Genomic DNA, 15,558 nt, shown 5'->3' with positions numbered 1-15,558 from the left:
TTGGGTTTGTATTTAATATGAGAATTAGAATGATCAATTGCTTTTACTTTAGCCAGTTACAAACCAGCTTCATCCAGCTTTGGTCCTTGCAATTAATGAGCTGTGCATATCTTTGTAACCACTTTTCAGTTTTTCTCATGTCCTTAAACTTCAAAATGAAATGCAATTGAAGAGGACAAAGGGGCGTTAATCACAGTACCATTTGCTTGTTGGTTCATGTCCAATGTGCTCTGTTCCTCCGAGGCTGGATTGTTCTCTACTGGCAGTGGAGCATGGTAATGCTGCTTTATTTATTCTTCTGATATACAGCTGGTCTCATGAAACTATACTGCAGTAAATGAAAGAAAATGTGACTGTAGTCATACTTGAATATGTGTACTCGAATACTTTGATTTAGCTATTGATGATTTGTGGCTAGTCTTGCACGTCAACTTTATACTATTGAACTGTAGTGGATGTTAGCTGAAAGGACATGTCATCTTCAGTGAAGTCCAAGTTGTGCATTAAGGGGCTATTCTGCACAGAATATGTGCAGGTAGGAGAGCTGTGTCTTTCCAAGATATGAAGACAAGACTTCAGCAGTAATAGTATTGAAATTGTGATGGTGAGAATCTGTTATTCCTATTTTATGAGTCCAAATACATGAATGTATTCAGAAGTCCCAGTCTGAATAGCAGTTGATTTTGTGTGCTTGTTGCTATTCCTCTGAAAGTATAGTCAAGAGGTGAATCTAAGATTTAGGCTTTAAATTTTCCTCAATTAAAAGTAAAAAAAAAACAACCCCCAAACCAAACCAACTCCAAACTATGGGAAGATACTTTATTAATGGGCTTTTATTCTTTTGAATATTTTTTTATAGTGGGATGTGCTAATTCTAGAATTAAAAATAATTAATTGTTAATTATCCATAGCACCCTTGACTTCTCCAATTTGTTGTTTGTCAGCATGTAATTTATAATGACTGCTGATTCCAGCCTCACTTTCAGGAATGCAGTCTAAAAATGCAAGGTAGAAAGTGATGAATGAGTGAAAGACTAAAGGCAGGGTGTGACTGATGGCGGTTAGATATCATTTGAAGAATAGCTGACTTTAAAAGCATTGACCATTGCCACCTTTTACACTGTAAGAGTAAACAGGCCAAGCAGACACTTGTCTGTGGGTACAGCGTTGTTGGCATTCCAGTCAGCAGTGTGTAGTGGTGTAGTCCAGACTAAGTTTTCCTTAGCACATGTCTACAGCTCGTGGCCTAAGAGAGACCAACTCTTTTTCTAGAGGAGAGTTTAGCTGTCATCTTTCTGTTTGGTTCCTGGGATTCTTGGAGTCCCATAGTACCTTAACCTGGAAGCAAGTCTTTCACTGGTCACTTAAGGGGAGTGCTGTGATGGACCCCAGAGTTCGGCTTTCCTTTGTCATGTGCTAGGCTAGGTAACTGGTGACGTTATCCTCATTTAAAAAGGCTGTTAAGTCAGGTCTTGGGTTTTCTTCCATAATCTCCTATATTCCTCCTGCATTGCAGCTGCAGCTGTGGAGGAAGCTGTATCTAGCAAACTGAACTATGTTTTAGGAGGGGAGGGTGGAGGACAGAAGGGACAGCAGAGGAAAGAAACACATTCCTGAGAGTCCTTGTTACGGAGCATGAAGAGTACGGGAGGCTGCTCACTTACAAAAGTTGTCCTCCACCCTTAAGCAGCTGTTCTGGTTTTGTGTGTTGCCATGCAGTGTTTGAACATCTCGGGAAACCACAGATGTTTGACTTTGATTCATATACTGAGGCAGATTTGATCCTTATTCCTAATGCCAGAGCCTTCTGGCTAAGATTACCCTGACACAAATCCTGCTCCCAGCTCCCACTTCACTAAGGAGCAACATTTTTGGTACGTGTCAGGTCTGGCATTTGGTCCTCAGCTGTTTTATGGCCGCTTCCTGTGTTTATATCTGGAGATTGGGTCTTGGCTGTGGACATGAGATTTACTCGGAATTATGACAATTTTCTGTGAACTTTAAGTAATTCCTGACACAGATGTTTTAGAGAGAGAAATGCACCTTTGTATTCTGTGGCTTCAAAAAGTATTAAATTAAGAAAACCAAGCACATTAACAGCACAGCTCAGATCAGCTGTTCTTAATGTGTTCCAGTATGAAAACAACTTTTGTGACTAGATGATGTTAATACACTATTAGATATAAGTGTCTGTATTCTGATAGTCTGAGGGCATCCTCTCCATTGTTCTTATGCTTGTAATCCAGTGTTGGTCTAATACTGTGAATATGTTTGCATGAGAATAAGTTTTCTACTAGTTTTTATATGATGGAAACAGTGAAAGTAGCCAATTCTATGCAATGAAACAAGGAGTTGAAATGGAGTTTGGCTTGAACCAAACAGCTGTTTGATCTATATCCAGCTGTAGGGCCCAGATGTGCCTTCCCTCCATCATGTGGTGGTGGTGGTGGAAAATAGCCCAGAGAACCAGCCTGGTGCTTCAGGGGCCTGTGGTAATTCAAAGATGATCTGCAATGAATCAGGTGGTGGAGGGGCTGTATGTCTCCCTTCTCCCAGGATATCTCTTTCTGCTTTGCTTTATACTTCTTTCTTGACCTGCCCCTCATCTTGTCCGTCATTTGATGTTTTGTTTTGTACTTCTTTTTCAGTTGAGCTTATTCTGTCTTAAAATTTTCCCTTTGGAATAGAGCTTTAATTGCTGAGCAGATGTGTTGTCTTCATTCTGCCTGTGCTAACTGCCTTTATCTCTCTCCTTCATCTTGAATCTTAGACTTTTAGCTCATTAAGTCCTGTGGAGCTAGAACTCTTTGCTAGTTAAAGACACTAAAAAAAAATATTCTTATCAGATCTTGCTGCAGTTCTGTAAACAAGCTATTTAATCATGCTTTTATGCTAATGCCAAAGAAACAAATAAAAATTGGTCGCACTGTGATTATAAACAAACAAATACAAAATTGCAGTCTAAATATTGAGATACTTTTCCTTCCTTGGTTGTGGTTTCGCCCCCCCTGTAATGCTTTCTGAAACAAGATTAAACTCTGGAGACTTTAATTTAAGTCTTTATTTTCTTTATAAGAAAATAAGACTTTATTTTCTTCTATAAATTATTAAAAGAGAAATTGATGTTGCCTGAAATCCTTCATGGTCTGAAGCTAGAGAAGAGGCAGAAGCCAAAATGTAACTGTGCAGGAATGTGCTTAGATATAAAACCTAGGATGTAACTGTGGGAATGCCTTTAGATACAAAAACTGGAATGCAACTATGTGTTAGTGAAATCTGCAAAAAGCTGGGAATGTCATGCTCAATGTTTGAGAACTTCAGGCAATTGGCAGTGTTTTTCGGAACTATTCTTATAAAAACTCCTTTTCCTGAGTTTGGGGCCTGATCCAGTCCTTTTTTATTTTTTGTTCTTGGCTTGAACTCATGTGAACGAGAACGGAATTAGCAAGAGACAGTAAAGCTGTGGTTTTGGGTACTCTCTGCTCAGCAGTAAAGCTGGCTTAAGAAATTCCTCCTCCAAATAGTACTTCCCTGTCTGTCTCACCTTTTCCAGGAAGAGTTTTTCATAGGAGTGAAATGTATCCCATCCAATTTTCCAAAAAGCATTACAGAAGCCTTCCTATAACTTTTTTTTTTTTGCCCAAGGCGGACCACTACCGGTGAACAGTGTGGCTCCGTGAACAGTTATGCTGGAATGACTGAAAGAATGAGGCACCCTGTGTTGGGAGCAAGGGATGGGAATACAGCTGTTCCTACCAACCTCTGTGTAATGTGAAATCTGAGCCTCATTGAATAGATTTCTGTAGTGTAGCATTCATTGCCAGAAATTAGTACATTTAAGCTATCAAGGCAATAGCCTGATGAAACAGCAATGTTCATGAATTCCCTGAACAAAGTGTCATCCTTTCTTAGTCTTCTATTTTTGCAGGTAGCAATAAGCAAGGAAGGAGGTGTCAAAGGAAACATCAGCTCTTAAGCAAAAAAAGTTATGCTTTAGAAATGCTTCACAAAAGAAGCTTTTGCTGGCAAGTAAAATTTGACTGGCCTGAAAGTTGCAACCAGTCTAGACTAGAGGCAAATGATATGAACAAGTGTGCCATCTGAACTTATTGCTAAGGCAGTTGACTCGTGGCAAATGCTATGTTTTTCATAATCTCATTGCAAGGTCCTTCATTAAATAGCTGTAGGTTCGTAGGTTTGCAGGTTTGAGCCAGATAGTCACCAAAAGAATTACTTAAGAAATTTCACTCAGACTTTTAGTTTCTTTCCTTTGTTATTACCTTCAAACATATAGACCATTGGTTATACAAGAAGAGATGAAACCTATTTCAATGTGACAAACATTAGGATTAATAAAATTTCATCTCAAATCTTTATTACTAAGCTGTAAGTTTTATCAGTGATGTAGTTTTTCTTTGTACTGTCATATTTCCTGCAATTCTTGTGGTTCTCTAAAATCTATGCTTTTTTATAGCTGATATTTAAGTGAAATTGTGATGGCAGTAAATGAGTTAAATTAACATGTCCCTGCCCCTTCCTCCCAGTCCCAGAGTATTTTTGTGTAAAGTTTTACAGGAAAACATTTTTTAACCATGCAGGGCAGCTTTAGAAGAAGTAGAAGGAGATGTGACAGAACTGGAACTGAAACTTGACAAGGTAAGCTTTTTAATTCAACCATGTCTGCTCTGAAAAATATATAAAGATGTGTTTAGGTTTTGTTTTAAAGTTCACAGCTGGGAAGTGGCAGTGGCTGATCAAGCATTCTGCTCCTGCAGAGGGAACGGATCTGGGTCGAGGGCACAGCTGGGCCTCAGAGACCCAAGCTTGAGTAACTGCAGCAACAGCCAGTGTGAACTTGCTTTCTCCCCCAGCTGAGGGTTTGGATTGTGCAATACCCTCCTGACTGTATGGCCCCCTCACACTCATGTGATTCAGCTCCACAGTGGGAGCCACATGCAAACTAATTCAGGTTTCATGTGAGTTAAAAGTCAGGGGTTGGCCATCCCTGCACTTAGAGCTTATGTTTTATGACAACTGCATACTGTGAGGACATCTGGATACTCTTTGTTTTAGAGATTTAAAGTCAGTGCTTTCTGTCTTTGGTAGGCTGTGGCACAGTCACAGCAGGATAGGTATATATATCCTTTCATCTGGAGGACTTAACCACTGTAAAATTAATCCTGCTTTTTGTCATGCTTTGTGCATGTATATAAAAGGTTATATGTAGCGTCTTTTCCGTGCCTTACAATCTATTTATTGGTTTTGTTGCCAGTAGTATTTGGAGGCTTTTGTTCCTTCTTTGCTAGTATTTCAAGGGTGGCTTACTTTTGTTTTACATCTGTACAAGGTCTCCTTTCCTTAGCTTTTTATGTTAAATGTTTAAAATACTTTTTGCCTATGTTTTAATATGGTAGGCAGATGTCATTTGTTCACCTCCTTAGCTACTTTTTTAATATGAACTTTTGTTTCTACAGCAGTGAGTTGGCTGCAGAAAGATAGAGGCGAAGTCAGTGTCCAGTGTTAAGTCTGAAGACTTTCTGTTACTACTTGTAATATTTCTACCTTTTGTAGTTAATAATGTAACGATTCGCTCTTTCAAAATAAATTTAAGATACTTGATTTTTGATTTGGTATGACTTTTGGTGAAACTGATGGGTATAAGACACATTTTTACTGTATGGGTGATGAATCTTGTTTTGGTAGATTAAACCATGTAAGTATTTAAAGGATCTAAAAAATCTATCTTGGAAGTTTGTGTTTTCCACTAATCTAAAAGGGTCATTTTGGGGGAAAAGAATTCTCAAATTCCTTAAGGGGCACTATTCAGGGCCTTGTCCCCAGCCTCTTGCATGAAGCCAGTGCCAGGTATACCATTCTACCATGTAAAAGCTATAATTGTAGTATTACTCTTTGCCCTGAGATTGTATCCTAGTATTCTTTAAAACAAAAACACCCAAACCCATTTACTCCCCTGACAAGAAAGCAAGTACACAAGGTAAGTATTTAAGTAGTTCAGTTGTAATGTGAAGTCATCTAGTATAAGGCTTAAGTTGAAAGCCAAGCTGCTTGTGTGAGCTGAAGTAACTATGGCCTGAGGGTAATGGTTTGTCTAGACTTGGTTGGTGACTTTTTCTGCGCAGTTATTCATACTAAACTTATTTTTATTGTTCCACAATTGTGACTTTGGGTGATATTATCTGCGTTTTTTTCCCCCCCCCCCTCTGAAAGAAAGGACACTGGGTTCAGGATTGTGAACCACAAGAAAAAGTGAAGGAAAAAAAGGATCATGTTGGTAGTGATTTTTCTGTCCATTGTTCAAGCAACTTGGCCATTCATCAGAATGTGGGAGATGATGCTCAGATTTCTTCTTTCCCTAAGAGGGTCTGAGCCAACATAAAAATTACTGGGTAAATAAGGAAGGCTACTTGGGTGGTTTCTTTGCCCCAACATAGGATCAAGTACTTCTGTGTTGTTCTTCATGAAAATTTGTCTAATGTCCTTGAAAAATCCTTCAGAGACAAAGGTTCAGTCTTCTGATTTTATTCTCAGTTTGGTTTAGGATGGGGGAACTGAGTTATAATATGCCTTCTCTCAAGAGAGCATCTTAGTGATCACACTAATCATTCTTTCTTTCATTAATGGCCCAGTGCATAAGTGGTTCAAAAAGTGGGAAAACATTCATCACAAGATACTCTTGGCCTTCATATCAGACTCTGCAGTACCATGACAGCTAAGGTGCTGACCTAAGCAGTGAGTGGTAGGGATGGAAACTCATCAGAGAAGTATTAGTCTGTTGTATGAATGAAAACGTGATTGATTTGGCCTTCTGAGATGTAACCATCTCTCTTCAGTTGTGTTTTGTGCACATAGCCTTTTGCTTTCTTGTGCCTGTGTTCGGAGTGTCTCAAGATGAGACAACTGGTGTGGGTTTGTTTTGGGTTTTTTTAGCTCGGAAACCACAAGAGACTTATGTGCTTGGGTTCTAACCAGTTGTGTTTTAGTTGCTGCACTTTTTGCCCTCATACAGCCCTCTCTCTTGAAATATGTGCAAAATCTCCGTTAACAAAAAACCAAATAAAAAATAATAACAAAAAAATTATAAAGAGTAGTAACCTTCTCAATGGCATATCAGTTGACCTAGAATAGTATTTTTATAGCTATCACTATACAATAGAAAGCTTTTCATAGAATTTGGGGCTCTGTAAATTTGGAATTTAACTTCTGAAATCTTTTTCTTACACGTAACTAAGCTCAGTGCGTTTCATGGTTATATGGTGATGTAAAAAATAAAAAACAAACACCAAAAACTTCTACTTTATCATTTTTTCCTCCTCTTAGCTGGTGAAGCTTTGTATTGCAATGATCGATACTGGGAAAGCATTCTGTACAGCCAACAAGCAGTTCATGAATGGAATTCGAGACCTTGCACAATATTCCTGTAAAGATGCATTGGTTGAGGTAAGCTCTTTGAGAGATGAAAATGGAAGGAGAAAAACATAATTTAAAAGGGGTAAAATATAACAGTTGGCAAGAGTAATAGTTGAAGTTTATACTATTATTTACCTTTTTGCTCTTTTTTTTCTTTGGGATGTCTTAAGAGTTGAGCTTTTTTGACTGTGGTGCACTGCAAGGGTCTGTGCTGTTTAGTTTCAGCTTTAACCTGCAATGTCAAGGGTTTTCCAAATTCCAGAAAATATGTGTTAGGTTAGGAGTAGTCATCTTGGGAGGAGTGGAGAAAGTCAGGTTGAAGCTGTGAACAGCTGCCCTGTTTACTTTGCTAAATAAAGGGGGTTCTAGTCATGAGGTCCTAAAAGCCAGTTCTCTGCAACTAAATTCCTGGAGTTGATCTCTTGTGTCCTGGAACTTGCACTCTCTAACACACAGAAATTTAAATGTTTAAATGTACAGAGCCCACTTTGATGGTGTAACCTCAGACTAATGTCTTGTTAGGCTAATTTGGAACACCTAATATTTCTTGTCTATGTTACTTTGAAATGAGGTATGAAATTGTGTAATATGCAGGTATAATTATGTGCACATCTCTGTGTATATCATCTATGTTTAATGCATGTTATGTAATAGGACATCAATTGTATATATGCATCTTCTCACACTAGTTGAAATAGATAATGCCTGTGAACTTCAGTATAGTCTATGTGCAACTGAAACTGTTGTCTGGAAATTTACTTGCTAGAAACAGTGCGATGGCAAACTAGTAAAACTTATATTATTTGGTTCCAAGTAGGTTTTTGTTACACTTGTTGTGTAAGCAATAAGCTGTTATACAAATTTATTAGGGATTGTTGTTTTCTAACTGTTTGAGACATTGATTCTACAGATTGATGTCAGTGTTGCTAAGCATATCAGCTGTGAGGCAGTAGTTCCTACAATGTGTGTGTACTGATGACTACATGTTAACCAGGTTTTTGGTGTTAGAGTATTGAATGTTAATAAATATTAAGTAGTATAATATTAAATACTGTAAATTAATGTGTTTAAGTTGACTAAACTATGGGAAGTTCACATAATTTGAATTTTTCCTACTTTGCTTCAGTTTGGTCCTTTATATATAGGTAGGTAGCAGTAACATTTTTGTTGCTTGTAGCTTTAATAGATTTACTTGATATTACCCGCATGTTCTCCTAGCATAATGGTTTTAGTTTAATAATCATGCTAAGGAAAATCAACTCCCAAGTTCTTTACTGAAAAGCTGTAAACCTCTGAAACATTGTTTTCGTGCTGTGTATTTCGTAGGGCTTAACTTAAACCACTTTGTTTTTCTCTTTACAGACCAGCTTGACAAAATTCTCTGACACCTTACAGGAAATGATCAATTATCACAATGTAGGTATTTCTAGCTGAAACATGACACTGATAGCTTACCTCCAGTTATATTTGATAACAGAATAATGCTAAAGCTTTTCTTGTTGATAGTATTTGCAAAGTCATGGTTTAAGTGGTATTAAATACCTCTCATTTTATACTTGTAAATATTTTATTTATATTTTGTTTATGAAGTATATAAATATCCCCTTTTCTGCAGATTTTTATCTTGCTTTATTTTTTGTTTGGAGTTTGTAAGCTTTGCTAAAACCCAGTGCTGTAAGACAGAGTAAATACTGGATTGTTTCATCTTTTTTAATCAAACTGATGGGCAGCAGTGACAAACTATGAGCATATTTCTTTGCTGGACTGAAATAATGATTACCTTTTCCATAATTTCTACTTTTTTTCCCCCATCCTTTATAATGCATAAAATGAAGCACCTCTGGTTTGTGTGTAGTTTTCTTTTTGGAAGTATGACAGATTTAGACAAGTGTAGAGAAAGGAGAAAATGCTAGCATTTAGAGACTAATGGTGATTTTTAGCACGTCAGGCTTTATTGGAAAGCTTAGTTTTGCCTGGATTGAAAACTGATTTATTTTTTTTCTCCTCTGAAGAGTTTAGTCTTGTATCCTGAAAGCCAAAGGGATGTGTTTGTTCTTCTGTTTTCTTCCTCTTTCTTTGGCCCCTATTGTTTTTCTTTCAGTTTCCAGCAAATTGCTGGAAAGCAACTGAAGTGTCTCCAAAGTGCTGAAAATATGCAGGACACTCAAAATTATTATTATTTTTTTTATACCACTAGGAGTTTAAAATGTAATGAGATACAGAGGATGCAGTTCAAACAGCTTCAGCTGAAATTAAGTTTGTTAGCATTAACTTAGCTTCTTAGAATTGTCGTCTTAATAATTGTTTTGAAAATGCATGCTTTTAGAAGGGAAGGGAAACAAAGGGAAGCAGGTTAATGCTGTTGAGTTGGATTTCTTTTCCATTATATGAGGTGTACATAGCTACACCTAATACAATGAAAACTGTAAAGAGGGGAGGAAGTGGACAGTGATACTTTGGTGGTATAGAGAAGCTAGTGCAAAGGTTCAAAGCAGCAGTAGTGGGAGAAAGTGTTACTTTCATGTCAGTGATTTCTGCAGATTAAATTGAGCAGATGAATCAAGTTGGCTGTCCCTATTTTAAACTCTTCATCACACTTCTTGCTGCTGGTTACCCTCTTAACCATGTTTTTGCTATATGGTATGCTCTTTGACACATCTGACCTAGGTCCTATATTCTTGCTGCTGTTATTGTTCTATGTGATTGTGGATTACAGTGCTTTGGTAAAATTTGGCACAGCACAACTGTCCCTCTAGGGCAGTTTGAAGGCAGAAAGCAAAGAACAAGCTATATTAAAAGAAGATTTATTTGCAGACTTAAGTAGGACCACTCCGAGTTCTGCCCTGCTTTTTTTCCCTCCATGTCCTTGCTGTGCTTGAGCACAGTCAGTAGAACAGAGCCTTTATCAAAAGACACAAACATAAAAAGTGAGGCATGTTATGGTGTTCTGAGGTAGAGCTTTGCCAAACAAGTTGTGGTCCCTGCGTTGCTTTTTGTGAATCTGTTTGGTTCAGCTAGACTTATTAGCTCAGAGAGTCAGCTCTGTTGTCCTAGTTGGCAGGAGAACCATCATGAGTAAGAAGAAGCTAGAGGAAGAAAGAGGAGAAGCAGGCATCTTCCAGAAGAAGGGGTAGGAGGTGGTCCCACTGAGATCTGGCTGACTGTCGGTTTTCTCATATGAGGCTTTGCTACAAATAAGGCTAGGAACCAGACTAGTGCAGCATCTTCACTGATTCAGTAGTGGGGGAGTAGCTTTGACAGCTTATGGCAAATAGCAGCTTTCTTAGACTTGGTTTGGAGTGTGTGAAGGGTAATGTGTTAGGCTGTAAATCTAGTCAGATCATGGTCTGGGCACTTTTTTTCTGTTCTTTTAAGGAAAAAAATGTATACATATTTTTCTGCCTAGCACTTTTTTTCTCTTCATTACTGTAAGCAGAATTTCAAGGCTCTTATTTCTGGGAGTCCACTAATCAGTTGAGTTCCCATCTGGTTATACTCTTTCTGTATTGATCTTGATTGGTGCACTCCTCAGGCACTGGCAAGCTTAAATGTCAGCAGTGGGAGTAGTCCCAGCATGACTTCCAGCTTGTCAAGAAGTTCTTTATCTATTCTAGTTGTCTGTTTTTCTGGTTTCCCAAAGTGGGAATACAAACAGGATCTTCCATTTGTTACTGTTGGATATAGGACAATTCAGGTTGGAGAGGGCTGCAGGAGATGTCTGGTTCAACTGCCTGCCTAAATCAGGGTCAGCTCTGAGGTTGGAGCAAGTTGCTTAGGGTTTTATCCCATTTGGTTTTGAAAACCTCCAAAAATGGAGACTGGATGGAGGATATAGTACCACTGTTAATGAGTGACTTGGACTCAGTCATGTTTTCCTTCCCTCAGTGTTTCTAGAAAAAAGAAACAAGCTGGTAAGAGTTTTGCTGTCAGTACTTGGCATTGCATGGCTTTTCATCCCCAAGTTTTGTGAATAGGGAAACTAAGACTGAGAATGTTTAAAGAAAACATTGTTTGACCTGAAACTTTGAGTTCTTGACTTGCTCTTTCAATAAAATTATTTAACACTTAAAGATCTTTTGCCTTTTGGAAGAGATTCTATTCAGTTGGGCCAACTACTACTTCCTTATATTCTTTCACCTCTTTATTTTTTGTGATCATGCCTTGTATATTTCCCTAATGCAGAATGGGAGGTGTAGAGGAGTTGAAAATTAAGGCATCATTTGTGGTTTGCACAATAATTGGCAAAAGGATTTGTCCCATAGCCATTTACCTGTTCCATTCTGTCCTAAAACTCAGAGGGTAGATGTGAAGCTGAAGGAATGTGTGTTTTCGTTTCTCAGTTAGAATTTCTGGGGTCATAAGAGAAAATACAAGTTGTCTAACATTCAGGTGTGCTTTGGCCTTGGAAACTTAACAAATTTCTCAAGCTTTACAATTTGAATGAGTAGATTATATTCTGCATCCCCCCCAGCCTCCCCAAATCATAAGAAATTCAAGAAGCATGGCTTAGGACACTTAATCTTAAAAAAGCAGCAGCCATTCTTCTTAGCAGTTCAACAGTGGGTGTTTTTTTACAAACATATTATGTAAAGGAGATGGTGCTAATTACTCATGTATGTTAGATTTTCAGCATTAATTTCCATCTGTTTTTTTGCCAGAAGTTAAGGGCATGTTCTTTCTGTGGTTTAATATGTCTTTTAGTTGTTGGTTAAATTGTGAAAGTCTATAAGAATCAAAAAAGGTTGTTACTTAGCATTCAAAGTTGTTTCCTCAAGGCTGTTTGCGCAGTAATATTCTTGACTGTTTAATAATCATAATAAATATGGTCTATGAAAGTGGGCATGTCTTACATTGTCAGGATGAGAGAATAAGATGCCAGGAGCTTTTGTCTCTCCTTATAACCACAGTCTTTAAGAAAAGACCACCAAAAGGTGTTGGGTTTGTGTTGTTTTCCTTACTTTATTCCATTTTTTTTAATTTAAAAACTACTTTGAAGGGGTTTATATTTTGATATTAGACACACATTGGTTTAATAATAATTCTCATCTAATTCTGCATAATAACCATGTGTATGTCTAAAATGAAAAGTTATAAATACCCTTAAGTTATTGACCTACATAATAATGAGTTTCTTTCAGATCCTGTTTGACCAAACCCAAAGATCAATTAAAGCACAGCTTCAGACTTTCGTTAAAGAGTAAGTTAATTTGCACTTGTAATGGGAAAATTATAGGTAAAATAGAATTTAAAAACATCTGATTTGAGTGGGTTGGTGAAACATCTTTCCTGAAAATCGCCAGCCCTAAACTGAGAAGTTGCATATTAAAGCTTGTCAAAAATCACCTTAAATCAATGAGGCTTTAGATCCAGCTGCAGGAATGTTGAAATAGTATGAATTACTGATCTTAATTATGTGTTGTCATTGTCTAAACTTAGGGAAAAAAGTGCTTACCAAAGCTTTTCCCCAGTAAGCATGAGATGCATTTATTTAAATTTCAATTTTGTCCTTTCCTCAGAAGAGAAGGACAGAGAAGCTTCTATCATACTTTGTATAATTTTCATTTGATCCAAGCATTTATTGAAGAATATGAAAACAAAGAAACTAGCTATAACAGTCATGATCATGGTCTGTCTATCTTTAAACGCTTTTTTTCATGCTCTGGAATTAATTTGTTATCCATCTTTCCTTCTTCTTTAGAGATATTAGGAAATTTAAAGATGCAAAGAAACAGTTTGAAAAAGTTAGTGAAGAAAAAGAGAATGCTCTAGTGAAAAATGCCCAAGTTCAAAGAAATAAGCAACATGAAGTGGAGGAAGCAACCAATATTTTGACTGCAACACGGAAATGTTTTCGACACATAGCTCTGGATTATGTTCTTCAGGTAAGTGCAGCAATAAAAGTTATTTCATCTGTTACATATAGTTAGAGATCTGTCCTCTAGCAGTTCTTATTGTAAGCTTCTCAGAAGCTGTGGAGATTCAGTGAAAAAGGAATAACTGTCTGCCAGTATTTTCTTTTTTAATGAAATCTGAGCAAAATTAGTTTACTTGATGCATTCTTATTGCCTAATGCTTTGGTATTCAGTGCTGTTTCTGTAATGACACAGTTTAGTTTTCAACTTGAAAATTAATTTTGGAAAAACATTATTTCCTGATACTTACCTAAATTAATTTCCTGAGCTGGCTATGTTGTAGTTCCTTATATATTTGAGGTAAAAATGTAACCTAGCCTAGGAGATACAAATTACCTGAACAATTCTGATATAGGATGTTGGCTACTGCTATGATTTCAGCTGTTTGCTTTGTGTTTTATTTAACAAATCCTACTTGTCTAGAAGACTTGGGGTTTGGCATTGTGCCATGGGGAAATCAAGAACATAACAACTCTTTTGCTTTTTAGTACAGATCTCCTACAGAGTGTTGAGAGGTGTTCTTTGTCCTACTACTTTGAATCCTGTGAAATAATAAGAAATTTTCTGTCAATACTTACAATTCATCTGTTTCATAGTTAACCCACAACTACAGAAAAACAGGATTATTGCAACTTAGATGGTACGAGGCGTTGGGGGCTCCTAAACGGGTCTGGGGTTCTCCTATGATCAAAGATGGAACAACCCTTCAAAATTATGTTGGTTTTATATTAGACATTATCATCTTGATTTGTGACAGTCCGGTCAGTTATTTAAAGCTTAGTTTAACTTTACTTTAAATAGCATGTGTTTACCTGCAAAGTGAAGTGGAATTCATCCGATCGGCTGAGGCACATGTACAGATATGGCAGTCAGTGGTCAACACTGAACTCCAGCCTTTTGAACGCTAAGGACAAAGTTCATTTTGATGTTTAAAAAGTCATGTGAATTATATACCACTTGATTATTTGTACTAACATCAAATTAGTAGCAGGGGGGAGGGGAAGCTGGCAGTCATTACTTTAGGCCAATTCCTTGTGTATGCATTGAACTGCAGATCGTTTGCCTCTTGGAATTCGTATGTTCGAAGTATGAGCAGTTCCTGTGATAAAGATGCATTTAAAGTAACAGGGAAAAGTTTCAGCACTTCTTAATTAATGTGAGCAAAAATTGAATTCAGCTTTAGGAATTCTTCTTACTTGGGTGACTCTTTTCTTCTGGAAAAGTGACTTCACAATTATGGTCTCTCTGTAGCTATACTTGTCTTTAAACTGTATTTCAAAACCTTTGCTTTCCTCTTATTTTTTTTGCCTCACAAGTTGAGGGTTTGTTCTATACAAACAAATCTTAATTATTTTTGCTGCAGAAGGTTTTCCAAAATACTGACTATTTAAGTATGGAAGTACAATCTGGCTTTGATTATAGCTTCAGTAGTTTATTTCTTTTGCTGGAATTTTAAACTGACTTAGAGGTATTAAATTACAAGATCATGCATGTTTCTGCCAAATGGGGCTTTTAAAGTAAAATCTGTACGTCTGGATGACAACCTTAAAGATTAGGGGACAAAGAAGATAGAGGAACTAGGTGAATGTGAAAAACCAGTTATTTTTTCGATATAATGTGAAATTCTTCGAGTTCTAAGGCAACACCATTGATCAGTGACTTCAGCTAGCTTAAAAGTGCAAGTATATCTGAAAAGTTACTTATTGAAGCTATTATGATCTTGCTCGTTTCAGAGGCTGGGTCTGTATCCCAATTTTGGGACACTTTAGACAATGTCAGCCTGAGGGGAAAAAATAAACATACCCCTGTCCTTTCCTCTCCGCTGGCAGGAGACGGCAGTGGTGCTGAGTGCAGCTTCTTAAAGAAGTTGGTGGGCTGGGTTAGCTCATACTGTCAGATAGGGTATTTGAAACATGTTGAATTCAGTCTCTTGAGAATGGGTACCAATTTTCCTTGCTTGAAAGGTGTGTGTATATTACTTCCAATTAGCATGTGATGTCTTATATTTTCCCTTCCAATATAAGAAAATTGTGACTATCACTGTGAAATTCTAGCTTTGCAAGCTTTTTCTGATTGCATCACTTTCATGTGACAAAACTAGTGTGCATATTCTTTTAAAAGTGCTTTGTGAAGTCTGATATTGAGTTACGTTCTTCCAATGTTTTAAGCTTTGTTATGATTATTTGGAAGTAATACAAGTTTACTTCTGTAGGGAAAA

General features: G+C 37.2%; 1 protein-coding gene across 13 annotated transcripts in view; it reads left to right on the top strand.

Annotated features, from left to right (window-relative positions):
- ACAP2 (ArfGAP with coiled-coil, ankyrin repeat and PH domains 2) overlaps positions 1-15,558 on the top strand; it is a 71,101-nt gene that overhangs the window by 14,921 nt on the left and 40,622 nt on the right. For all 13 annotated transcript variants that reach the window (XR_003925234.2, XM_030027010.2, XM_030027011.2 and 10 more), the window contains exons 2-6: positions 4,599-4,656; positions 7,339-7,458; positions 8,791-8,844; positions 12,567-12,625; positions 13,127-13,310. Coding sequence is in view for 12 of the 13 variants with exons in the window: in XM_030027010.2 (XP_029882870.1) it covers positions 4,599-4,656; positions 7,339-7,458; positions 8,791-8,844; positions 12,567-12,625; positions 13,127-13,310 (475 nt within the window). In the remaining variant the exon portion in view is untranslated. The remainder of the gene's footprint in view (positions 1-4,598; positions 4,657-7,338; positions 7,459-8,790; positions 8,845-12,566; positions 12,626-13,126; positions 13,311-15,558) is intronic.

This window comes from Aquila chrysaetos, chromosome 10, assembly GCF_900496995.4.
Source record: "Aquila chrysaetos chrysaetos chromosome 10, bAquChr1.4, whole genome shotgun sequence".
NCBI lineage: Eukaryota > Metazoa > Chordata > Aves > Accipitriformes > Accipitridae > Aquila > Aquila chrysaetos.
This window is presented reverse-complemented; position numbering and strand designations above follow the sequence as displayed.